The sequence below is a fragment of the Lepidothrix coronata genome, unplaced genomic scaffold (assembly GCF_001604755.1).
Source record: "Lepidothrix coronata isolate B3197 unplaced genomic scaffold, Lepidothrix_coronata-1.0 Scaffold97, whole genome shotgun sequence".
Classification (NCBI taxonomy): Eukaryota; Metazoa; Chordata; class Aves; order Passeriformes; family Pipridae; genus Lepidothrix; species Lepidothrix coronata.
The window spans coordinates 2,869,780-2,895,709 of NW_016690277.1; the positions used below are offsets into that span (position 1 = coordinate 2,869,780).

A 25,930-nucleotide genomic window follows, 5' to 3' on the forward strand; every position below is an offset into this window, starting at 1 on the left:
GATACCATTTTTAAAATTAACCTACCTCTTGTTCCTCCTGAGTTCCAACCACATTCACAAAAATCCCACATATGGTACTGATATGGGCTTTTCTTACTTGTAAGGCAGATTCATAGCCAGTTGGAATGAATTCCAGAAAATACTGCAGTATATGGCAAAAAGTAGTTTTCAGCTTTTCAGACTGAAGACACCTAAACACATCCCCTTCAAACAGTGCACAGAGCTTCTCCAGCAGCATATTGAAGTAGACGGGTTCAATCTTTTTGTAAGAATCTGCTTCAAAAGGCAACAATGTCCTCACTAACAGTAAGAGTGGTTCTCCAAAGAGTTCTGATTCCTCACTATCCATTTCAAGGGCTGACTGCAGAATTTCAAAAAAGACTGTGAAGAAAACACTGGCCAGTTGTTCTGGAGGTCCTCCTAAATGAATTAACTTCACCAGAAACTTCATTGCCAAAGTTTTAACTTTAGGACTGCCATACTCCAACAGGGAGCAGCCTATCCCCCAGAGAATAATATCCTGTCTGACAAAAAACACATCTGCAACAATATCTGTCAGAATAGACATTAATATAACCTCCAAACTTTCTACATTGGGCATACCCATCAGCTGTAATGGTGCCAATCTTAAATATCCCACTTTGTCACTTATACTGCTTGAAAATCTCTTTACAGTCACTGGCCAGATCAGTCCATTTCCCCTGGGATGTTTCTGTGCATCTCTTTCGTGCAAGATGATTAAGTCTTGGAAAAGCTGCAGCAAGTCTTTAGTTAGTACTTCAAAAATGGAGCAACTCTTCATTTTAAACAGAAAAAGTAGAGAGCAAATGACATCACAAATGTTCTTGTGCAATGTGTTGCAGTTTGGAGTTGCAGCAATTCGTAGAAGCCTTGTTATGATCCAGTTACTAAATTCTAGGACAATAAAAGAGAAACAGCAAACAGAAAATTATTAAGATAATAGATAACAGAGCCTTCACTGGGACATTTATTCAGCAGATCCCACTGAAAAACAGGAAAAGAGGAGGGAGCAGCACACGGGGGTTGGGGTGGGAATGGAAGACACATTTTCACTGGGTGGTTCCAGCCATTTTCCTCTGCCTAAAAAAACCCTCAGGCAATGAGTACAGCATTTCTCATCAACATGAGCCAGGTAATACCACTATGCAACGGGAAGGAATAACATCAAAATCTGTCCCAATAAACTGCCATTATCACAAGTGCAAATCCATTCACAATATTCTAAGTCTAATCATCATATTCACTTATAAATTTGTAACAATCTTCCACACCTGCCTTTCTCCCATTTCTGTTCTCTTGGATGATGTCCACAACTTTAAATCTTGAAAATACCAAGCTTCAACATAACATTTTCAACAAACTCACCTATGCAACTGCATTCTGTTTCCTCCTGATTTCCATCCACATTTACAAACATAAGGGGGGAAGATTTCATGATATATTGAATAAAATCAAGCAACATTACAGAACTTGGCTGCGAATCTGATTTCTTAATTAGTTCCAAAGCAACTTTAAAAAGAAAAAGCAGACAACAATATTTGAATTAGCATTGTAATAAATCAACTTCACAAATTTTGTTCACACCTAATGAGGATATTTTTATATATATAAAACACTATGATATGGTTTTGAACCTCCCAAATTATTTATTTATTGAGAGTATGCTTTTTTAATCCATGAAGATGATCTTGTGCATATGTACAACCTTCTGTGTGACTCCCAACTGTCTGAAGAGAAATATAAATTCCTCACTAAATAATATTAACACCACATGCACTAACATTCAGTTAACATCCTATCCAACTCTGTGATGAGTGAAGAACAGCAAATACCTAACATTTCCCTAGGTTTATAGTCTTGGTAGAGAAACAACTCTGAGAATTGTTCTAAATCTTCAGGAAATACAAGTTTTTAAATGGTAAATCCAGCTTACTGAAGCAGAAAGTTTAACAAAACACTAAACATATCTAACGCTGCTCCTTTGAAACAGGTATCTGAACCACATTGAATTCCACAGGGTTAGCTAGCACAAGAAGGAAACTATCTGGCAATGATAAAATACAACACTTAAGTATTCAAAATAGTATATAAAGCAAATTGGATTTTTATTTTACAGCCTTTCCTTTCAGTACAATAAAAGAATTAATGAATGCATCACCTACAGAGTAACATGGGTATGAATTGATCAATCCACTAGCCAGAGTATCAGTCTTACTGAGACAGCTACAAGAAATTATAGCTTGGAAAGAGTAAGTTACCCTTACTCTGATTCTCTTGGATGTAAGTGTACAGATAATTGAAATGATACTTTGATAGTGTATCTATTTCATAATGATCAAAATGCCGGTGAAATACTGTAATAATTGGAACCTTAACATTATTTAGGGAGTACTAAAATAAGGGTTTGTTAGAATTCTAATATTAAAAATAAAGCTGTTTACATCCAAGTATTTAAATTCTGAAAGAACACGTGATTATTAAGAATTGCAAGCTATATTATTCATTAACAATCACAGTATATGATACTCCTGCTTTTCAGTGTTGCCAGCACCTGTATTCATACAAGCCTGCACTGCATTTCCCCCCTCCTTTTTTTTGGGGGGTGTGTATGTGTGTGTATTTAGGTTTTTTTCACTTAGGTAACTTCACATCATAACAGAAAATACAGAATATATTACAAAAATAAGTCACAAAGGGTATTGTATTCAACAAAATCTTTCTGTGAATGAGAGTTGTAACTTGTATTTTTGGCAGGAATTACTTAAAGCATAAAGCAAATAGTTTTAAAAGACAGGGATGTAATGCTTACCAACATCTACATCTGTAAGAATTCTGTCAATAAACTGGCAGAGGATTTGTCTTGGTTTCTGCACAACTGTGTTGTATTCTTCTGGGCTAGCACTAAAATTAAAAGTACAATATTTTGATGTTATCAATTTTAAAGTACCAAGTAATTATTTGAAGTCTATCTCAACAACACAATATTAAACACTGATTTTTTTTTTCTTCTAGAGTCTTCTAAAGGAAACACAAATTGATTTCTTGTTGGTTTTTTTTTAATTTTCTTGTTTTAGTGACCAGCCTGTCACTCCTTCTCTTTAGTCTTCAGAAGTACAGAAGTTTTATAATGACCTGAAGTGCCTTCAGTTATGTAATTATGTTTGATATATATTAAATTCACATCTAACAAACCGAAGGATTTAACCCTGTGCTACTACCGTGGAAGAAACCAGCTTTGGTGCAGAAAAAAAGCAAGATTAAGAACCTCTTTCACTTTTTGAACTAACCAGAATTATTCAACTGACCAGGTACAGATGACCGGGTAAGAAGTGTCAGCAGCGATTGCTCAGGGGACTAAGAAGGCAGTCAGCTCTTGTCAGGTCACATCTCCAACATACAGTTGTGCCTTTACATCAGCCCCCTGACTAATAAAGAACAAAGCTGCGCATTTCGTGCTGCCACTAAAACTTCAGAGCCAAACATGTCCCAGGTCGTTTGATTCACAGTGAACGCACACAAACCCTGTCAGGTGGCGGGACAGGGGACCAGCTGAGGGGCAGGCGCGGGCTCGGCTCCGGGACACCCCGCACAGCAGCGGGGCAGGAACCTCCACCTCCTCCTCCTCCCCCGCCCCACAGCGCAGCCCCGCACACACACACGGCCCGTCCTACCCGGCGAGCTCCCGCAGCGCGGGGATCATGGAGGCCATGCCCAGGCCCTGCTCCGCCATCGCTGCGCTTTGAATCGGGCGGCGCTCCGCGGGGCGGGCACTGCGGGACGGCGGCCGGCACGGCACAAACCTCCGCCCGCTCACAGAGCCGCTTCGGCTTTAACCGCTTCGTCACCGCACACGGTCGCTCGGGGCTCCCGCGGGCTCCGCGCTGCCCCCGCGGGGCTCGGCAGGAACGGGGAGCGCCCGGCGGGGACCGAGCGCACCTCTCCCAGCCGGGGCACTGAGGGGCCGCCGGCAGTGACAGCCGCAGCCCGGCCACGACGGACGGGACTTCAGAGGACTGGAGGGGAGAAGCATCGCAGTGTTGAGGGGGGCTGAGAGCGAGGAGGAGAGCGGAGCGGCCCCAGTGTGAGGGGCGGCGAAGAAGAAACTTCAAAGCAGGCTGAGGAGGCGCCTCTACACCGCTCGGTGCAGCTCCCGGCCCGCCCCCGCAGGGCGCACCTGGGTGTCAGGTGCGGGACAGCCCCGCGGGGAGCGGCCCCGAGCGACCCCCGCCCCGGCCCGCCCCTGCCATCGCCCCGCCCGCCCGGCCCGGCCCCCGCGCCAGCAGCAGCAGGTGGCGGCGGCGGCGCTGCGGGGACAGTGCGGGACAGTGCGGGACATTGCGGCCGCCGGCCAGGTGGGCAGCGAGCGGGGCGCGGGGGCCGCTCCCCGGCTGCTCCCCTGCGCCGTGTGCGGGGCGAGCGGGGCGCGGAGCAGCGGGAGGGCGCGCTGGGCAGGTGCGGGCTCGGCGCTCCGCCCCGCAGGTAGCGGTGCGTAAGCAGCGTTTAAAACACTACTGGTTTTCTGGTTTATTACTGTTACTTTTTCTTTTTACCATATGTTGCGTTCTGTTTATCTTTCTTTCGCGAAACGTTTAAATGTGTGAAGTTCGGCCGCTGCCGGTGAAGCCCGCTGGAGCAGCGCGGGGCGCAGGGAGCGGCGGGCGCGGCCCCGGGCGGTGCCGGTGACCCGCGTGTGCCCCACCTGGGCAGCGAGGCTGCGGGAGAGCGGGGTAAACAGGGTGAAATACGGGTGCTGTGTGCGGGGAGGAACAGCAGAGAGAGTGTGCGAGTGGACACTGAGCTCTGAGCTTTGCTTTTGTCATTAGGAGCTACGGCTCGTTCTGCATTTGTTTATGAAGTTTGCTTAGTATTGTTTCTGGGCTGAAATAAAATCCTCTCGGAGGCTTCTAATTCTGTTGCCTGTTTCCACTGTGCTAGGGCTGTTTCTCGCGCATGTAAAACAGCCCACAAGGAGCGTGCGTGTGTTTCAATTACTGAACCATGTCAAGTGGATGTTTTAAGGGAACCTGTTACTAACTGTTCATAGATGAATATTTTTGTCCTATGAGATATACGTATGTCATTTCATTAAAATTCTCCTGGCCTTTTAAAGGCTGGTAACTTGACAAGAACCTGAAGTACTTCGAGAAACTTCACGAAACATAACTGGGTTTTATCTTAGTTTGTTTTTCAGTAGATATTGCAATGTATTATACCAGCTGACTTTATAAAATGCTAGTCTTCCAAGAGTAGTTCCTAGAAAGAAAGCAAGAACCATGTAGCTTTGTATATTCTGTTAAGTAGAACTTTAACAGTCCAGGAAGACTAAATACATCTGGGTTTCGTTATTGATGTTATTTTGAACACGAAATTTTCTACATAGTTTCAATTTAAAATATCTGTTATTGTGAAAACAACATTGAGTGTAAATTTCCAAGCCTGAGACAACAATCACGCTAAGAGAGGTGTAAATTGCACTGCTTGCTAAATTGTTGGGGAGTTAAAATTCCAGGGTCATCCTTGATGAACTTAAGAAAGATAGCAGGATGCTGTTGGTATCTTAGGAGAGTTCGAGCAGCCTGTGTTATTCTTTAGATTTCAATCCTAAGAAATAGGCTTTATTGAATTATAGGGGGGGTTTTTTGTTGTTATTATTGTTGGTAAAGCGTAAATGGGGCATATCAAGTGCTTAATAAAAAAAATGCTTTTGCTTGGAGCTGCCCTGAGTCACCAGTGAGATTATATTAATATAGGTATTGTAAAAACGCTTTCACTTGTGATAGGTAGAATGCTACATGAATTTGTAGTGCAGTTTCTTTGAGCATTTACCAAACATGGGATTCAGGTGTTTTTTGGTTTGGTTTTTTTTTTTTTTTTTGGTCATGAGCACTTCTAACAATTCACCAAAAAGAAATCTCCTGTTCCCCATTCTTCACTGGGAGTGAAGTTAGGAGGCTTATTTTCCCTTGCAACTGTGAATTGCCATCTACTGATTTCTTATCATATCATCAAATTCCTCCAGCTACCATGGTTTTGGAAAACTCTGCGTGAGACTGCCCATAATAACAACTCCATTGTATTGTGAGGATATAAGAAGTCTTCTAGAGGCTCTCCATAAAAACATTTTCATGGGCACTCACAAAATCTAGTATCCTCCAAAGAAACAGCAACTGAAACACCTGATTTCATTTCTTCCTTTGCTTGAGCACATGATAAGCTCAATAAATTCTTAATTCATCTCATTTCTTCCTTATCTAATTATTTTGTACTTTTAGGTCCCTTGGCCTCCAGCAGGAGAAGCAAGTGTGTTATCATCCATCTGGAGGGAGTGACTTAATTGTTTATGAAAACAGTGTGCCTTGAGACCCTTCTCTATTCTTTTCTCCAATGCAGCTGTTCATATTGGTGAAAGGAGTCAGGTGTGCAGAGCTCCCAGCTTGCAGAACTTGGGATGGGTCAGAGAAGCTCATGTGGAAAGGTAGAACTAAGTATCAAATTCAGAGTATGCGGCACTACCAAGATTTCTGCTGAAGCTGAGGTTACTCTTTTTTTAACTATTCTTTTCTTCTCCATTCCCCACCTGAGCAGTCCTCTCACTGTATAGTTGCATGACTCTTCCACACCCAGGCCTCTGTCTTCTTTGGCTTTTCATTACTTCTTTACCACATGCCTTTGCAGGTCAATGTACTTATTTTAAGATCCTGAGAGACTTTGCCTTGGACCAGCAGGTCCGACAGTACAACAGCATGTTAATTATACTTTTGTTCCCTCTGTTGTTTAATTCTGAGGTATAATTGCTGTTGTTCTTGGGGCTCATCCACTCTGTGGATGTGTGTGAGATGGTGGTTAGTGTAACTGCAGTTTGATGTCAGCTGTCTTGCAGGTAGGTAATGAATGCACTAAAGACATGTAAATGCACCAGTGTATTCCTCATGAACTGTGAGATGTGAACACACGTGATAAGGGTGGTCAGAGCAATGCAGCCAAGATGGTGCAGGGAGGTGCTGTGAGCTGTGCTAAGTCATTTCCTTCAATATCAAGGTATCTGACAGTTTATCATCCACACGGCTGCAGTGCTGACACCCCCAGGCTGGGTGGTGACTCAAAGACAAATTTCTGTCCATAGTCATGCGAGTGGTTGTCAAGACAGTGCCTGACCTTTGGACACAGGGCATTGCTCCTGTGCACTGTAAGAATGAGTGTTGCAGCACTCTCAGGTTTTATCTGTGCCTGGGCTGGAGTGGAGTGGCACAGATTAAAACTTGAATATTGGTTTGCTGATTAAAAAAAAAAAAAGTCAAAAATGGAAACAGTAGATGGTGGTAAGGATAACAGGCAAGCCAGAAACCTAAAAGCGGTTTATGTACACCCAACTACTAAGCAAAAACTAAAACATGTAAAAGAGGGGGAAAAAAGTGAGGAAAGAAAGCATGTAACATTAAAATCTGTTTGACTTCTATGTATAATCTCAACAAGTCCTAGTCCTGCAAGCATTTATCCATGGGGTTTTTTGTTAATAAATCTGGTAATGTACTTGAGACTACTGATAATGCAAAGCAAAGTATTTGAGTATTTGGAGAGACAGCACGTTAGAGTATACATTCCTCTGGAACATGGTGTTATTATTTGTATAGGAGGAATGATTGGTTTTTGCTCATCTTCAAAAATTTTACTGCTATTAAAAATTGTTGCCTATATATTTCTTTTTTTTCTTACTTGATTCTTGCCTCCCGGTATTTCTAGAAAAGTATTATTCCTGAGGCCAGTAGCTGTGGAGGAGACTCACTGAAATATTTTTACTAGCAGGATCAGTGTATAACATCAAGACTTTTTGAGTTGATAATTTTTGAATGAGAGGTAAGATGCCTGGAATTTAGTTTCCTAGGGCAAAATTTACAGAATCTGTAAAATTACTCCTTTTTTTAAAACTTGTAGTAACAGTGATGCTTAAAAATCCCTTAATGAAGTGCAAAACTCTGTACTAGTCATGCTATGAGAAATATGCATTTAAAATGTCATTTAAAGTACATTTGAAGATTGTGGCTGTTGAAATTATGTAGGTTCTTTTATTCAAATATTTCTTCAATGAAAATCTGAAAAACAGTACTAGCTACAGTTGCTACAGTTTTCATAGTGAAAAGATGTTGTTTTCTGAGAGATTTATTATTAGGAGATAAAATTTTCCATCTGATTCTGTGTTCTCTACGGATTAAAACTAGAATAGAGTTTATGCCTGGGAATATTGATGGAAGTTCTGCTAAATGTCCACCTTCTCCATTGCATGGCTTACCACAGAAATCAATGCAACAGAGGAGAGAGAAGGGGGATTCATGTTTTTGTCCTTTTACCCTCTTTTTTTGGAAGTCAAATAAATTAAACCTATATACGGTGGAACGGTACTCATTACTTTTTGGAAGAGGATATATTCCTTGGTGAGTATCTTCCCAGTACTTGGAGCTTGAGGATTGTGTCAGTGAAACAGAACATCCCCTTAACAGCATGCAATACAATACCTAAACTAAAAAGTTTAGGTACCCTTACACTTAGCACATCACATAAAGTCTGAGTGTAATGTTTAGTTCCACTCTTCTTATTGCAGTAATTATTTAAATAAAATACTTACATAGCATTCACCATGATGTGTGACATACTTCATATCTGTGATAACTGTTGCCATAAAAACTCCCAAAATCACCAGGTCTACATAAATGGATTAAATAAATGTAGAACAGGAGTACCAGTGAGTAACAGGATCTGACCCTAACAAACAGAATTATTACTGGGAAAGGCTCCACTGGACTGTGCCGGATAATAAGGAAGCAATAAATTGTAAATGTAGTTCTGGGGAAAGATACTGAGCTAAGCAACTGCAATTGCTGTTCAACCTAAACTGCAGGTTTGAAGATGTTCTGTGTGAGATGTTGTGTTATTAGCTCATTGCAGCCTTGACATCATTCAAAGGGCAACAGTTGACTAGTGATGGTGATGTGATGTGCCAAACAACACTTGCAATGGAAAGAGCAACTAACATTAGTCAGCTCAAGATGGATCAGGGATTCCAGGTTACAGACACAACCAGTTTTGCTTTATTGGTTACTTTACTAAGGGCTTTTTTTTTGCTGTGGCTAAATCTTTCAGAAGGGGCTTGAAAATGAAGCAGTAAGAGTGACTTCTCTGTTCTCCAGTGTATTATGTTTGTGATAAAATTACTAATTATAGGATTTCAGCTTTGATTCAGCTGGTCACATGGAGGGAATGCTAAATGTATGTCATGGCTTTATTATTTACATAATTATTTGTTTTGGTGCTTCTAAATGTAACTGGATGAATTTGTAGCTTTTTATGTGGAGGTGTGTACTTGGTTACTGCTATTACATCCAGGTGTCCAAGGAGGATAAAGGTAGTTCTTCACAATAGCTCATCAGAGAGACTGGTATTGCTAAGCCTCAGAAATAAATTATGCATAAAGCAGATTGTGTGCTTCTACATGCATGCTTTTGGTGGGAAAAGGATTATCAACCCACTTTCAAGGCTCTCTTGGCAGATGTTTCCTTAATAATAATAGGCACTAGAAAAAAAATAATGCTAGATCCAGTATTTCCCACTTTCATTCAATTAGTGTATTCATCCTTTCATTTCATTAATAATCAGTGGTAGAATAGACTGATTAAAAACACTGCCATGTAGAAAAGCTGAAATATTAGGCTGTATGTTACCGGCAAGATCATATTTACTTGAATGCAATTTAAAGGATTTATCTCTGTGTAAGAGTCAGGACCTAGCTCTTTTCAAACCATGTATTCCCTGATAGGTTTTCTTTTCCAGATCTTTTTATAGTTTGGAATGTTTCCTGATTTATCAAACTCCCTTTTTAACTCCACATCTCCCATTCTCCTATTTTGTTTGCACGTGTCCTGCTGTTTCTCTTTGCACTAATTTGTCCCCTTATAACAAAGGGAAACTAAAGTTAGGATGATATAAAGTAATATGAAATTATTCTTTTCCATTGAGCTGATTATTTTTCTTCTGCAATGTTTCTAGTCCTTCCAAGCTTGATGTATAGAATCAAGATATATTTAATTGAAGCTAGTGAGGTTTTTACCAGTGACATAGCTGGCATCAGGTATGGACTCTCATTCTTTCTTTTCTCCCCCCTTAGGTAGTATGATATATTCAATGAGGAATAACTGAATATAAAGATATATTTCATTTTACTTGTCATCGCCGGTATCAGGCACTTAATTGTGGCTGAATACTTAATTGTATGAGGCAGAATATTTTTCACACCTCAAATTATAAAATGTTATAGCACATAAATTTAAATCTTCTCAATAATTCCTTCGTTTTAAAAGAGTTAGTCATTGTGGGCTTAGGGTTGCATACACAGATAACTGTTTCACTAGTTTAAGGCCTGTTGGACAAATTTGTCTAAAAGCTGATATCTTGTTCATCTTAATCATTGACATTTATATATCTTTGATCTTTCCAAAGGGATTTCATTATTCTACTGTTACCAGAGATTTAAAAAAATAGTTAAACTAATGTGTGCACTCCTCAGAATTTCCAAAGTCTTTGAGGCCTGAAACTCAAACCTCCCGACTGGTCTCTTCACCATGGGCAAGGTGGTTTAGTCACGTCCTACCAAGGCTGCTCCCAAGAGAAGCTTGGCAGCAGCACAACACTTGTTTGTCATGCCAGAGCAAATCCCTACTTCTGGCACTGTGTGCTGTGTTCGTTTTCATAAGGTGGTTTGCACCCTAAAATGGCAGCTCTTATGCTGTGGTGAAAGAGCTGCTGGGTCAGCCACGCTGGGATTTTTAATCTGGTTCTGTCTGATAGACTGATTGCCTTGGGGAAAGTAGAAATTATGAAATTGTCTATAATAATAGAAGCACATATTTCTGCTGCACTCCAAAATTTCTGCATGCTTTCTCTCCTGAAATTTCATTTTTTTTGGTGGTGATATATCTGTGGAACAGACTCTTCTGCCATGTAGTTTAAGCTACCATTCTGCTTTTTACTAAGTAAATTAAGATCTAGGCATTTAAACTCAATAGGATTAATCCATATCAGTCCTCCTCAAGGAAACAGGCATATGTGGGATGAGTGATTGGGTGCTATATGGTCTCTGGGCACTAAGAAGTGCTTCATTAAGATGTCACTTCAGTTGTGCTGCTTCCTGCTGGACTCCTCACCCAGCAGGAGACAGACCAGCAATAGTGGGAAAGCTTGGGAAGGTGAGCATGTCACTGACTTGCTAATTGATTCTAGTAGCACAATGAGTATTTCTGTGTCATGTTTAGAAATTTAAAAATAGGTATTTAAGTATAGATAATTGTTTAATGTTTAAGAGCATTAATTTTAGAAACTTGGAAATAGGAGTTATTTTTCATGAATTGTCACTGTAAAGTGACAGTAAACAATGTGACAGAGTTAGTTTTTGTGGGAGGAGGATGAGCTCCTTGGTGCAGACGTGTAGCTAGCTTAAAATACAAAATGTCTCATTAAAAATATTATGTGAAATAAAATGCTTATCTGATAAGATCTTCTGAGACAGGTTTTGTCCTTGTAAAAGAGCTGATTTACCAACAAGTTGATTTATCTGAGAGATCATAGTTTATCATTTATGTATTTCATTTGCTGAACATGTGGAAATCTGCTCTCAAAGTCCTAACAGGTGTTATGACTTACAAGTGGTGTAAGAAATGGTAAGGTTTTCCTTTGAAAGTGTTACAATTTGGAAAGGCTTTGGATTGTAATCTGGCAACTTGGGAACACTGTAGCATGTACTGCAGGCTGTGAGAGCAAAGAGTTGTCACTTTGTTGTGGGCCATCTTAAAATGGCTACAAAGGAAACGTAAATACATTAAATTTAGGAATACTCAGAATTCATATTTCAGCAGAGAGACTCCTTACAGAGGTAATCCGTTTTACAGTATTTTCTGTGTTGTAAGAAAACAACACAGGAAAAAAAAAGTCACTTTATGGGACTTTAGGTCATTAATTTTAAAGCAACAAGTAATTTTTTTTTCACTATCATTTTTTGGTCGGTAAGGGTTGTTACTAACCTAACACTCTTGTGAGATTAATGTTTTTATGATACTTGTAAAAAGGAAATAGAAATTCTAGTTAATAAAATCATAAACACTTTTATGCATTGTTTTGCAACATATGAATAAAATGTTAGATTTTCATTGTTTCAGTAGAAATGCATGGATATATCTTATATTTAAACTTCTTTTTTTAAACTCATGACTATTGCATAGTTGCAATGTACGGTTTAAATGCTTAGGGATGTCTGTTCATGCTGCCAGCTCAAACTATTAAAAATAAAATTGTTTAAACTCAGGATTTTTAAAGGTTTTTTTTTTTGGTTTCTGATATTTTTAAGAAAAATGGTACAGTTTTCACTGAAGCATCAGAAATAGTTTTAATTTATTAATATGATGTTATTTCCTAATCATATGAATCCTAAGGCTGAGATTTTGAGTAGTTCAGTTACAAAAAAACTTGCTCAGAAATTTCATTATTTTTCATCTTCAAAATATGATTAAAAATGACAGTTGGCAACAACAACCGTAGATGTTTTATTCTGGTGTAATTATTAAGAACTACAGTGCCAGCAAATGAACTTCATGCATGCCCCAGATAGTCTTCTAGTCTGGAAGGTACAAACGAACAATACCCTGTTTAGCTTTAGTTACTCAGATTCACTAATGTGCTGCTTTTATCCTCAGCACTTGTGCAAACATAGCTCCTTAAGGCTCTCAACTGGCAAACAGGTAGCACTTCTGCATCTGTGGACTCTGCAGAGACGAGTTTTGAAATGCTGCCAGTTGCTTTTGCCATGTACTGTAGAGGATCCTCCTTTTTTCTCCAGCTTGACCAATGAAAAAAGAAACCCAAAAATAACCTATGAATTTTCCATGACAGAAAATCCTGGCTTGCTTGCAGTATAGTAGCTGATCAGTCTAATCTAATAATCTTTTGAACCATGTGGAGCTGAAGGAGGCATTAGTGGGTGTCAGAAGGCCATACTGCCATCTGATAATTAATGGAAACGGGGAAAATACTCTGGCAACACACATCTATTTGGTACTATTTTGTAATTGCAATTAGCTGGAGTATGAAGAATATGTGGCTGTAAATTCAATTGCTGAGGGCAGAATGAATGCATGTCTGTTGTTACTCTTAATGATCTTCACATGATTAACTTCTGGGGTGACCTTAAAACTAAGTTCATTAGTAAGAGTTAGCTTGTGTCTCTCTGCTGGAGTTTTACTATTTGTAGCAAGCTAAGGTTTCCTGCTTTGGGATACCAGAGAGCAGCACAGGGGAGGATCAAGGCAATAGTTTTCTAGAGTGCTGCAGTTGTGCTGTTTTAAGATCTCCCTCCCCTTCTGCCTCTTGGGCTGTTTCTTCACCAACTGCTTTATTTGTAGTTTTGCTTTTTAAGTTACGCGCTAACTAAATGTAATCTTCGTGCTCAGAGAACTGAAAAATGGTTCATAATGTTCCAGTTAGCTTAAGAAAAGGATACTCTTCTGAAGTTAGGAATGCCATAGAAGGATAAAGCCTCTTCCTTAGCAAAGGGTAGAGAGTACAGTATGTCCTACCTCTCCAGCGGCACCGAATCTGGAAGAAATAGAGGCTTGGGACAAATACTGACAGCTTTGCAAAAGTTACTGTAAAACTATCAGTGACACTGTGACAGATTAAACAGTCGAAGGTGAGTACACTTTGGTTGTAGTAGATGGAATGCAAAATCCAGCAAACTCTGAAAAACTGTGAAAAAAGCGAAACTGTAATTTGTCACAGTTTTAAAACAAATTTCTAGTCCTTCCAGTTACAAAGAAAAGCTTGAAAAGTTAATCTGATAATAATGAGAAGTATCTGAAAACAGAAGACAGGTGTCATTCTGTATTTCATGGGTTTTTTAGTTGCTTAGGTTCTGACTTGTGATTGTTTTTGAAAAGTTGGGTTTATGACTATTGCTTCTGGTTAGCTTTTCTGTTTAGTAATTAGCTAGCAGTGCTATAGCTTATTAGAGAAGTACAGGAATAATTAAAACATAAACTCCAAGTTGTGATTCTTATTTGAGAGTACTGGGACACCCGGAAAGCCCCTTTGTCAAATGAGGGTCCTGTCAACATATCATGAGCTCTGAGCATGAGTTTCTTACTGATGCAGATATTTCAATAAGAACTTGAGGATTTTTTTAAATCAAAATTTCCTTTAAAAATAATGCAGTTTTTATTTTTCATTGTGGTTGCATGCTAACAAAAGCTGCATATTCCTAAACCTAGACAGAGAAAGAAAGAGATGAAGTATCATTTGCTGGTGTGTCTTTTAACTTGCTCTCTTTTGCTGTTGTAAACTTGATATGTAACAGCAGCCTAGGCACAAAAGAGTGACTTGAGAATGGAGTGCCTGAACGAACTTGCTTTTATTAGTGTAGCCTTTCCATTTATATTTTAGTGTGGTTTGCTCTAATGAAATGCCACAGAGACACCAAGTTTGGACTTAAAATAATAATTCTGTTCTTCAGAGCAATTAGTGGTAATCAAATGGGTTTTATGAGAAACTGTTTCATAGTTTCTTATCAAATTTTCTCTATGTTAATTACAGACTCTTTCCATCTAACATGCATTTGCATGCTAAAACTACTATGATGCTTTGACCTTAGTAGGAATTCTTCTTGCCACAATTTCTGGCTTCGGTGGCTGTTTTGTTGGTACAAACTGTATTTTTTCCTTGCTTTTGGCCCCAGCATCTGAGGCACCAGCTTCCAGTGCTAATTGGAAAGCATGATCCTTGCCAACTCTGGCCCTCCAGAGACAGGGCATTTTCCTGGTCACTGGGTGGATGCATTCAGAAGGGATATGCAAGCCAAGATACTCATATGGGTAAAGATGGGGGATATGGGGACACAGCCAGGGAGGTAAGGGTAGCCTTGTGAAATAGGAAGGGCAAAAGAGGTGCTTGGTGGGAGCCTGTACAAGTTCCCCGGGAAGAAGGGTCTAGCACGCTTGTGGACAGGGAGGCCAAATGATGAGTTAGCCTGGAACATAGGTTTCAGTATAATAGACTGATTTTTGGAGAGGAGCAAATGCTCCATCCAGAGGGCCAATGATATTGTGAGATTGGTGAGAAGAGATAAGAAAAGATCACATAAAATGAAACAGTTTGTTAAATTGATTAAACTTGTTGAAACAAAGACAATTTCTGCTCAAGGCTCAGTCAGATGCTTCCTGGACCAGTGTAAACACTATTATGTTTACACATGTAAAGAAATTTCTTCCATGATTTCACCTTAATCCTGTTACTTTCTTGCTAATTAATTTGACTGTAGTTCTGCAATCATGGATTACTTGAATACAGACACTGCCATATGTGAAATGGAAAAGCATGATTTTTGCTTCCAGAACAGTGCCTTCAAATGTTTAGTTTATATTCAAAACCCCCGCTTCAGATTGTTGGATAAAAAGATGAGATGATGGGGTTGCCTCACTTCTGTTACCATTATTATTTTGGGTTATTGTGGGCGGGCTTGGTAGTGTTTTTGAGCTGTCTAAGGAAAACACATGAATGATTAGTGTGAATAAAGTTTTTCTTTGGAAATACACGTGACTTTAATTGTGAGAAGGAGCAGACCCAATTGTAACTATGTTATATACCAGAATCACAGAGCTGAAAGTGGGTCTCAAACGTGAGCCACACAGCGCTCAGGAATGAGTGGCAAGTTTCAGGAGTTTTATACCAGGACCTGTGGATTTCCTTTGTGAGCACTAGTTTGAACTGTATCAGTAAAAGATAAAAATTATTCTAGACTCTGGACAGTAAGGTGAAAGCTAAAGCAACACTAAAATGATTTACATTGGCAGCATTAGTACCACGCCCACAAAGGTCACATGTATTACAATCCTAGTGGTTTCTACAAATGTACATTTTCCAATAGGCTTGAGGAGACACTTGTTTTAGGATGTCCTCAACAAATGGAAGGTATTCTGCATAATCTTGTGTTTCCCAAGGGAATTCCCCAGGCCCACTTCTCCTGACACTGTTTTTGCCTGCTGTTTCCTGTCCTTGTGTGCCATTAACAGTGTGCAGGTGTTATTGCTGGATGCAAGACCTACTTATTGTAAAATCAAAATATTAGTATGTCTGTGACTTTCTGTGTGTATAATGAACTATGGAATTGAGACTTTGAGGAACCTTTCTGTTTACACTTGCATTTCCATAGCAGCACCAAACAAGAGCTGCTTCTCTCTCTCTTGCAGTTGCAATCTCCTTCTAATTGCAGTTATGTTGTACTTGAGTTATTTTTGTTTCTAAAGTTTTTCACTAGCTTATTTATAGTGTGATTATTAGAGATGCTGAAAGTCACATATCCAGCTGACTCCAGCTGAAATTGTTGGAATATGACTGAAAAACTTGTTCTCAGTACTCTGGTACCTTTGCTGGGGTAATATGTGATAAAGTGCATGGTGAGCCTCTGATGGGTGTCCTGCACCTGAATGCAAAAGTAACTAATCTCCTTTAGAGCAACTGGAAGACTTGATTAGGGTGTTCCAGAGCTGAACTGCTGTAGGTTGGTGGCACACCTGAGTGTCTGATGTCCATAGATTTAAACTTGTTTCCAAGCTGTTTCCCTACAAGTAGTGGGCTCAAACTTCTTTAAAAGGCATAACAGGACCATTCTTTCCCACTCTAAAATGTAGCAACTCTATTCTTGTTTATTCTATTTCATAAGCTGCTTTTATTCACAATGAGTTCTGAGAACACTTTTTAGTGAAAACAGTCTTACTAGAGAATAGTTGGTATGTTTATGTTAAAAATTAAGTTATTATGCCTTTTGTGTTCTTTTTCCTGATTAAATATTTATCTTGTTGAAGAATGTATTTATGTTGTTGAGGAATGAAAAACATGAAAGATGTTGAGATAGCATAAAAGGTAATTAAGACTTATGGTGTGAGTATATTCAAGTTCTTACTATGCTTTCATTTTCCCTGTGTGCCTGTATTTCTCTTGACAGAAGTTGGATACCATGTACATGCTGGTGTTGAACTTTTACCAAGGCAAAGGTTCTTGGTAATAAAACCGAAAGCAAGTGCCCCTTTAGCAGATTTACTGTATCCAGCCCTTACATTGGATCAGAGCTTCTTGAATCTACCCATGTTAAAACTTCCCTACTTCCATGTAGGGAAAATTTATTTTCGTGTCCCTTAATTTGTAGCTTATTATGGCACTTGTTTATTATGTACACTTTGATTCTGTACTCCATAATTTATTGGAAAGGCAATATGTTTAAATTACAGAAAATATGCAGATTGTCCAGAATACTGAGTCTTGACACTTGCATCATGTAAAACATAAAGCTCCTCTCAAAAGTAGGATGATTTTGCTTCAGGTTAAGGGGTATATTGGTTTTGCAGCCAATCTGATTTTGTGTTCTGAGAAACCGAAGTGTTGCCTCTTATCAACAGATCTGTGAGAAAAATCTTGGTTTTGTATTCCTAACACTGATTTGCCTGGAATTGACAAGTACCTAAGAAAAATCTGCCTGTGGCTTGGAAGCAGCTTTGTTCACATATGTTTCATCTGGAAATGGTTTGCTGTCAGTAGGGAGCCCTGGACACACTGCACTGTGGAAATACACAAATTCAACTTCTTGCTGTTCTGTTACCTGGAGAAGTGATCTTACTACAACCAGTGTTAGGAATGACTGTATTTATAAACCTCAGAAACCACTGTTAGAATGTAGTAACTTGTGCTCATGGCTCTGCAGGGTTGGGGGTATTGACTTGTGCCACCTCAATGTCCCAGTTTCACAGAGAATGGCACTATTTCAGATTTGCTCTTGCTGTCACAACAGGGGATACAACAGTCTCAGCCCTGTGCTGAAGGCAGGTGAAACTTGTAAACTCCTAGTTAACCAAAGCAGAATGGGATCTGAGATAATCCATTTGGGCAAATTGAACCCAAAATGTTGGTGTTGCTAGATTGTAAACACGTGAGCTTTGCAGGACGTTTCAGGAAAGCTGCTTCCACAAACTCTGCATGCAATAGCCTTTTTCCAAAATTGCTTGCCTAGAAGTGGTCCCTTTGGCATAGGTAAGGTTTCCATTGATATTTTTTATTTGGAGTCCTGAATGCAACAACCCAAAGCCCGGGCAGTTTGAGCTGCTCGTCAATGATGCATGCAGAGGAAACGGCCTGAAACTGATCCTGGGGATACATTTGCGTGGCTGTTCCGTATCCCGGCAGCCAGAGGAAGCTGGAGGCATTTTGTTTGGATGAAAAGGTATCTTTCTGAAGTAAGCTTTTATCTGCTTTGTAAGAGAGTTACTCTTAATCCTGACCTGAGCTTCATGAAATTAATCCGTTCCTATACCAGAGTAAGTGAATTCAGATCAGGCCCACGACTAGTCTAACAGATATCTTGGCTTGTTTTACCATTTATTCACAAGTCATCCAGGTTTATCCTTAAGGCATAGTGGAGATGTTGATTTTATTATTCACCAGCGTTACTGTACTACGATAAATAAATTCCTATGGAGTGAATAATTAATTTCACTGTAAATCTAGTCCTCTTTACAAGAGATACATATTTCATGGACACAGAATTTATCACAGTGGCTGGTTTGATAGCCTTCCTCTAGCAAAGATCAGTACATACAGTTTGGAAGAAGTTGAAAATACCATTTTTCCCATCTTAAATTGCACCTTATTCACTGTGTAATGCTATACATAAAAGACTGAGGAAAATTTTGTGGTTTATTAGTTTGTATGTTGAAGAACAACCTTTCTTCATTGTAATCATCTAACTTGTATTAATTACATACTTTTGATTGTCATAAATGTATCCAGCCATGTTTACAAGCCCAGGCTGAGAAACCTACTCTGAGTCTTGCAGGTTGTGAAGCCTCAGATTGCGTGTTTGGTATGTAAAGAAGTTTGCTCTTTATACTACTCTGTTAATAACTGTAACTGATACCGTAATTATACCTGGTCTCTTTTTCAAAACCTAGCAATGTGCTTGTAATATCTCATTTTTATATATATGCAGGTATATGTATGTATATAGCTAATTGTATATTGCTCTCCTGTTTTTAGGGTTTATAAGCATCCTCTTTGCTGCATTAGGAGTGGATCTATTTTTGTACCTTCTTCCTTTATAAGACCCAGTGCTCTTCATTCTACAGGTGTATTAGATTAGTTCTTTCTATGTTTAGAGAACTGTCCACACCTGGAACACTGTGTTCCGTTTTGGTTCCTGCTCACGAAAAAAGATGAGGACAGGCTGGAAAGGGTCCAGAAAAGGGCCTCAAAGATGATCAGAGAACTGGGAAGCTGCCACAGAAGGAAAGGCTGAGAGAACTGGGTTGGTTCAGCCTTGAGAAAAGAAGGCTTAGGGGAGACCTTATTACAATGTTCCAGTATTTAGAGGGTGACTACAAAGTGGATGGAGACTTTCCCTTACAAGGAATCCCATGGAAAAGAGGAGGGGTAATGGGTACAGGTTGCTCCTGTGGGCATTCCCATTGCTCACAAGAGGAGTATTTTTCACAATGAGAACAGTTAGCCATTGGAATAATCTCCCCAGGGAAATGGTGGATTCCCCAACACTAGACACTTTTAAGGTTTGACTGGACAGGCTGCTGGGCCATTTTTTCTAGATCGTGCTTTTGCCAAGGAAGGTTGGAGTGGTGATCCTTGAGGTGCTTCCCAACCTGCTATTCTGTGGTTCTGTGACTGTATTCTGCAGTCAAGGCTTCTCTCAGTTTGGATGACATAGGGTATATTTCTCTCATATGAATGTCTCCTGCAGCTTTTTCACAGATATGGGAAAGATAAGCTATCTTTCCATATCCTATGCTAGTGCAAACAATAATAATAATAAAAAAATTATGAAGTCACTGAAGTCTAATGATTATTCATTTTGTCATAAAGATTAAGAGCATTATCACAGTAAGATAAAAAGTTAATCTCTAGTAAGTTTAAAAAAGAGTTAGTCTCCACTGCTGTTTTATTACAGACCACTAGTGAAACACATACAATCATTTTTGCTTTCACGTTGTTAAACAACTGATCTATTTGGCCACTAATCATCTTTATACTTGGAGGTCAAGAACAATTTTGGCATAAGTAAAAAGATCTTTCCAGCTCAGTTTGGGAGGGGAAACCAAAACATAAAACAAACAAACTTGGGCAGTTTTATCTTCTTGAAAATACATCAGAAACCTTTGTGTGTTCATATTGAGCTAACATTCTGTTTCACTGCTCAAATCTTTATTATATGCAAATGTTTCAACTAATTTTTAATTAGCATTTCCTCTTCTATCCTTACTGACCAAAGGGAATATGTGATGCATATTCTTGTTTTAAAGTTCTTTTTGTGTGTCTTATACTTTATAATGCATTATTTTCTTTCTGAGACTGGATAGAACTCCTAGTTCAATCTGGCAAGAGATTAAAAAACACTAATAGTGCTTGAAAGCTGTTCTGTTCTCATCACATCGACTTAAAGAATCATGGATAGCTAACACAGGAATACTATAAGTTAAACCATGTATTTTTGTGGAGATTTTTTTCTATTAAAATCTATAGCAGTTTGATTCAAAGCCCAACAAGAGAAGCAGAATTTTCACATTTTGTAATTATAGACAGTACATACTAATAACCAGCTGGTTATTGACATAAAAGCACAACCTGTATATGCAAATTAGGCTATCTTGACTGTCATTAGAGACAACAGCTTTAAGGATGATGCAGCAATAGATGGTATTTGCAGCAGGGACAGAGGAGGTGTGTCCCTGATGCCAGAAAAAAGAACAGTGACAAAAGAAAATAAGCTCTCGAGTCAGCATTTGTAAAGTCCATTGTCATTGCAGTAGCAGCTGGTGTGGAAATGAGGCAAATAGAATTTGAAATGAAGAGCTGGAAAAGAAATTGCCACTTGCCTGCAGGGATGGAGACAACTATTGGGCCTGATTGCCAATTAGCTGCTCTATTTTTTTCTGACAGCTTTGATAACAGGTCAAAAAAGTGGCAGGAACTGCTCCTTGACCTATTCACTTCATCCTGTGTGGTTGCTCAGCCACAGATACTCCACTGCACACAGAGAAATACCACGATGGTTGGTATCTGTATTGTGTTGGATGTGGACAATTTCCAGGAGGCTCCAGGGAACTGTCTTTAGACACAAAAAGCCTTCCAGGTGTGGAAGGCAGGCTAGGGATACATGAATATTGTCAGTTCATGTTAAGGATATTGTCAAGGACTAAAAAGAGGATCAAGGGCGCTTTTTCAGCATTAAAACAGTGTTTGTACCTACCCTGTCCTGGGGCAGCATGAGACAGTTTGATGTAAGCACAGACTACAGACAATCAAAGTGTCATCTGAACGCCACCAGAGTACAGAGAAACGTTCTCTCTAAACGAATGTTCTTTTCAACAGGTAGTCATAGTTCCAAGACAGGTACCTTTGGAGGCTAAATCTTGTCAGAATTGCCTGTGCACTCATCTTGGGTGCTGACAAGCCTGGGTGTGCAAGGTATTTATTAGCTTAGATAGAAGGTCCCTGTTTCTGTATTGAAACTGTCTGAAATGTCTGACTAGTTTGGGTGTTGTCTCTGATGGTTCAAACTGTCTCTCCTGAATGCCAGAACCATGATTGCAGTACTTCTGCCACTTAATTGACCAGCTAATTTACCCTGTAATGATATCATAGGCTATTTAAGGCTGTCTCTTTAGAGCAGAATTATTAGCTTTATTTATCTGCTTCATTCAAGAACAGATGTTTCTACTGTGTAACTGAAATAATCTACATCTTTGGAAATCAAAGATTGCTATTTTCTGAAGTAGAATATGATGTGAAATCTAAATCATGAATCATAAAAGGGCAGCAGTGAAACTAATTGCATTGCAACTTTTCAGAAATTGTTTCTCATAAAATCTGACTCATGATAATGGTAAATAGTTAAAAACATTAATAGGATGACATAAGTGATATTGTCTTTTACACCTGCATGGCTAAATAGTTCACTTATGCTTTGTCGTGCTGTTTCTGTGTTTCAGAGAATTGTCATCTGTTTTTTTGCAGATTTGGTGTCCTTTAAATTTCCTTAGTAATTTGGATTTAAGTGTTTTATTTTTTCACCAATTTTTCCACAGTTCATTATTTCTTTAATTGCCAAACCAGGTTTCCAGTGAAGGTATTTGCACTTTCAGAAACATCTGTGTGAAGGGTAATTTTTTTTTCTGAATATATATTTTAAATATCTTTTTTCTTTGGAATATGAAGACTGTACATGCTATTGGTAAGCTTAGCAAAATGGATAAGTAGGATTTTAGTACTTAAATAAGATCTAGTGACATGAAGGAAAAAGACTTAACTTGCCACCCACACTCAAGGCCATATCCTGTGTGACCTGCAGGAACAGTCCCAGTGAAGACACAGAAAATACTAACCCAAGTAAAGCAGACAGGAGCTCTTTAGAATAACCCACTGTTGAAGAACTCTTTTTACATAGCATCATGGAAGAAAAGCTTTCCACAAAAGGTGGGAAACAAAGGGACAGTCTTTCCCAAGGGCATCCAGCATGATCCATGATAAAACTAGGTGTTGAAGTCAGGTTTCCCCTTCTAGAGTCTTGTCCAGTGGGTAACAGTACTGTTCTGTTGATATGCACAATTTTTGGGGAACAAGCAGCTGCATATAGCAGATCTGAATTTAATTACTATGAGCAAATGATAGCTTGGTCATTACAGGACTATTTTTTTTCTTGCTCTAATGCAAAAACACTAAACCAGAAGGGGAATCATTCACAAGTACAGAGCAACTTTGATGGAAATACTTATGTAAGGTGGATTTTTGCCCCTTTTGGCTTATAAGGTAAAATCAAAGATTAAACTTTGATGTTTATAGAAGGCACAGCCCCACCTGCAGCACGTTGTGTTCTCTGTCTCCAACCAGGTGCTGTCAGAGCTGAGTGCAGGCAGGTGGTGCTGCCCTGGGCTTGCCTTGTGTGTGCCCATGGCACGGGCACAGTGGGAAATGGCAAAGGCAAATACAAGCTTGTGTATTGAGACAATTGTGTGTGACTTCTGTACAAAGCTGCACTTAGTACCAACAAGTCTGAAACATCCTGTTGCAGTAAAGCTTCGGTAAGAGAAAATGGGCAAAGATTTGTCATGGGGATTTATTGATCTCTTGCCTTCAGTTTTGTTTTGCTTTTTTATGGAGGTCAGTAGAGAAAGATTCACACTGAGACTCCAGTCTTTGCTCAGTAAAAGCCTTGATTCGGCTCTTTGACAGTGTTATGAGACAACAGGGTGTCAAAAGAGTGGTGCAGGTCAGGAGCTGTGAAAAGGCTCCTCAGTGTTCACCCACAGATTGTAGGCAGGTACTTGAAAGTGTCCCACTGAGGTTTATTGCTGTGTAAATGCTGGAATGCTCAGTGCTTGGCAGCACTAGATCCTAGCACTAACCATTACTTGGCAATGATACTGCACTGCACTTAGGAATTGATGTTTCTAAAAATTGTTTGTTGAAATGTAAGGAGACTTTAATGTTGGAAAACCACTCAAGCATGGAGGTAGATTACTGGTCCGTGCTTATATGCAAAAGGAAGCACCAAGTGTATGTAAACAGGTGCTGCTGTTGTGAATTCTCAGTCCCTATTACTGAGTGAAAAGAATTGTTGGGTATTTGAGGTATTTTAAAGTGTTGTTTGTAATGTTTTAAGTGTGCTAGGCCTGGACACATCATTCAAGTCTGGTACCTTGTGTTGAAAAGATCAGTAACTTATATGTATGTGGAATTACAGCCTTATATCTTTCCTGTTTATTATTATTAGGTATAGACAATTGAGGACGACAGTTCCTGCTGCCCAAAGATGGAAAACAACATAACTACTATATCTCGGGAAGAGCTTGAAGAACTAAGAGAAGCATTTGGCAAAATAGGTATGTTTTAAATAATAAAACAATAAGGATGCCATTAACATTGCAAAACTTTATGATTTGTGGAAGAAATCTTTATGGATCACCTTATTTTGATAGGGACGTATTTTCCCTCTGGTAATATCTAATAAAATAAGAATGTTTGCATACAGCCCCATATTTTCACTTAAAACTATGTGTGTTAATTTCTTTCACCTTCAGCACTGAAAACAGATATATTTTCTTGCTGGGCAGTTGCATTATTTGTGCCTTTGCATATGCTACATAATAGGTCTCAAAATTCAGTTTTTTGATTTCCTTAAATCTGAAAAAAAAGTTTGATTAAGCTTTGGGTCTTATATATTTTCATGTTAGATTACTGGCACTTGGGTTTTACTTTACTTTCATGCTTTGGTGAACTAATAATTCCTCTTTTCATTTATTCTATTGGATTTTACATTTTAAGTAAGCCAAACTTGCAGATTTTTTAGTCTTGCTTTTGTAGCTAGCAGATGTTAATAAATAACTACAATTTTCTATGTTTGACAGGATGTTTACAGATTAATCAGAGTAAACAGAGTGAGAAATTAGATAGCAACTAACCCTTATTTCCAGATTGCACTGCTGTTGTTAAAGTTCATGTCTGCTCTATTTCCTATTTGCTGCAGTTTTGGGGGGTGATGTGTGACTGCAGCTCAGGAAATCAAACAGACATGTTTGCATTCAGTCATAATGGGGGGAACAGGGTAATGTCAGGCAAGAAGTCTTAAATGTTATGAGTCTTTAGCTTGGTGAAGAAGCTATTGGGAAACTGTATGTTAGAGATTTAAGACAATGAGTAGGAGGAGGTGAAGAAGGAATTATGCAGGTTCTGTCAATAGAGGTATCACGTGATGCCCAATAGAGTCAGAAAACTTAAAATAAAAAGAAGTAACTTCTCTTCATTATAAATAATTAAACCATGAACCCATTGACTCGAGACCAAAAAAGAGTAGAAATCCTAAAAGGAGAAAGATACATCCATGGAAGGTAATTCATGAGTTGCTGTTAAAGACTCCTCATGACATCTGTAGCTCAAGGAGTCTGTAGCCTGCAGGTGCTGGAACAACAGGCCAAAGGGAAGAGCCTGTATCAGTGTAACATCAGGGAGATGTTAAGACAGGTAGATACTCACTGGTGTTGTCTAACTGCTTTTCTGTTTGGTTGGTTTTTCACCATCTGCATTCCTTCTTTTTCTCCATTTCCTGCCTGCGTGTTTTCACACTTCTGCTGTAAGAATTGTCTGTCCTGCTCCTGTTCACTGAAAAGTACTTTCTTCTTTATGCTTTCTGTAAAATACAGACATTAAGCATCATTAGGTTTTGTTGGTTTGTTTTTTTTCATTTTTACTTTTCCAATGTCTTTATGGATAAATTCCTTGCAGCTACATTGGTAAACTGAGAGAAGGCATGTATTTAACTCTCAGCTTGTCATCATGGAAACTTACCCCCTGTGAAAGATGAACCTAGAGAAATAAAATAGCTGGTAATCTGAGTGAGCTCATGAGCATGTCCTCTGCTGTTTAGACCATCCCTATTATTACCTGTAGTTTTACATGCCTGCAAGCCAGTGGATGAATTAATGCAGTTGCAGACATAAAAATTGTCTGTGTAGTGATTTCTGAGTTGTTGATAGTATTGAAAACACAAAATTATTTTTTTTAATCAGGTGTTTTTAGCCTTTTGTCAGCAGTGAAATGTGACTGCCTTGTGAAGCTGTACAGAAGCTACACAGTGTAGTATGAATACAAGAAAATTAGTGTACAGCAATCAATTATGGCTAGAGATGAAAGCATGTTTCTCTGCTTGCCTCTCTGCAGTGAGAGGCACATTCATCCACTGTGGTATTATTGGCTGAGTTCTGATACCATGGACAATATGAAGAGAGGTTTTTAACTAGAAAACAAAAAAAAAACCCAAAAGTGGGAG

The 25,930-nt window shown here is 39.1% G+C and overlaps 2 protein-coding genes across 7 annotated transcripts in view; one reads left to right on the plus strand and one right to left on the minus strand.

The window, feature by feature from the left end:
* Nucleotides 1–3,791, minus strand: part of ATR (ATR serine/threonine kinase) — a 45,058-nt gene extending 41,267 nt beyond the window's left edge. For all 3 annotated transcript variants that reach the window (XM_017822391.1, XM_017822389.1, XM_017822390.1), the window contains exons 1-4: nucleotides 3,693–3,791; nucleotides 2,831–2,922; nucleotides 1,387–1,530; nucleotides 26–915 (exon numbers count right to left, since the gene is read on the minus strand). In XM_017822391.1, the coding sequence (XP_017677880.1) occupies nucleotides 26–915; nucleotides 1,387–1,530; nucleotides 2,831–2,922; nucleotides 3,693–3,751 (1,185 nt within the window). In that variant the 5' untranslated portion in view covers nucleotides 3,752–3,791. The remainder of the gene's footprint in view (nucleotides 1–25; nucleotides 916–1,386; nucleotides 1,531–2,830; nucleotides 2,923–3,692) is intronic.
* A 501-nt stretch (nucleotides 3,792–4,292) lies between these two features.
* Nucleotides 4,293–25,930, plus strand: part of PLS1 (plastin 1) — a 43,917-nt gene continuing 22,279 nt past the window's right edge. Inside the window, exons 1-2 of one of the 4 annotated variants that reach the window (XM_017822394.1) lie at nucleotides 4,293–4,373; nucleotides 23,879–23,987. In XM_017822394.1, coding sequence (XP_017677883.1) covers nucleotides 23,918–23,987 — 70 coding nt within the window. In that variant the 5' untranslated portion in view covers nucleotides 4,293–4,373; nucleotides 23,879–23,917. Of the gene's footprint in view, nucleotides 4,374–6,536; nucleotides 6,557–13,628; nucleotides 13,748–23,878; nucleotides 23,988–25,930 lie in introns of those variants that run through there. The other 3 variants (XM_017822396.1, XM_017822395.1, XM_017822397.1) reach the window with 3 other exon arrangements.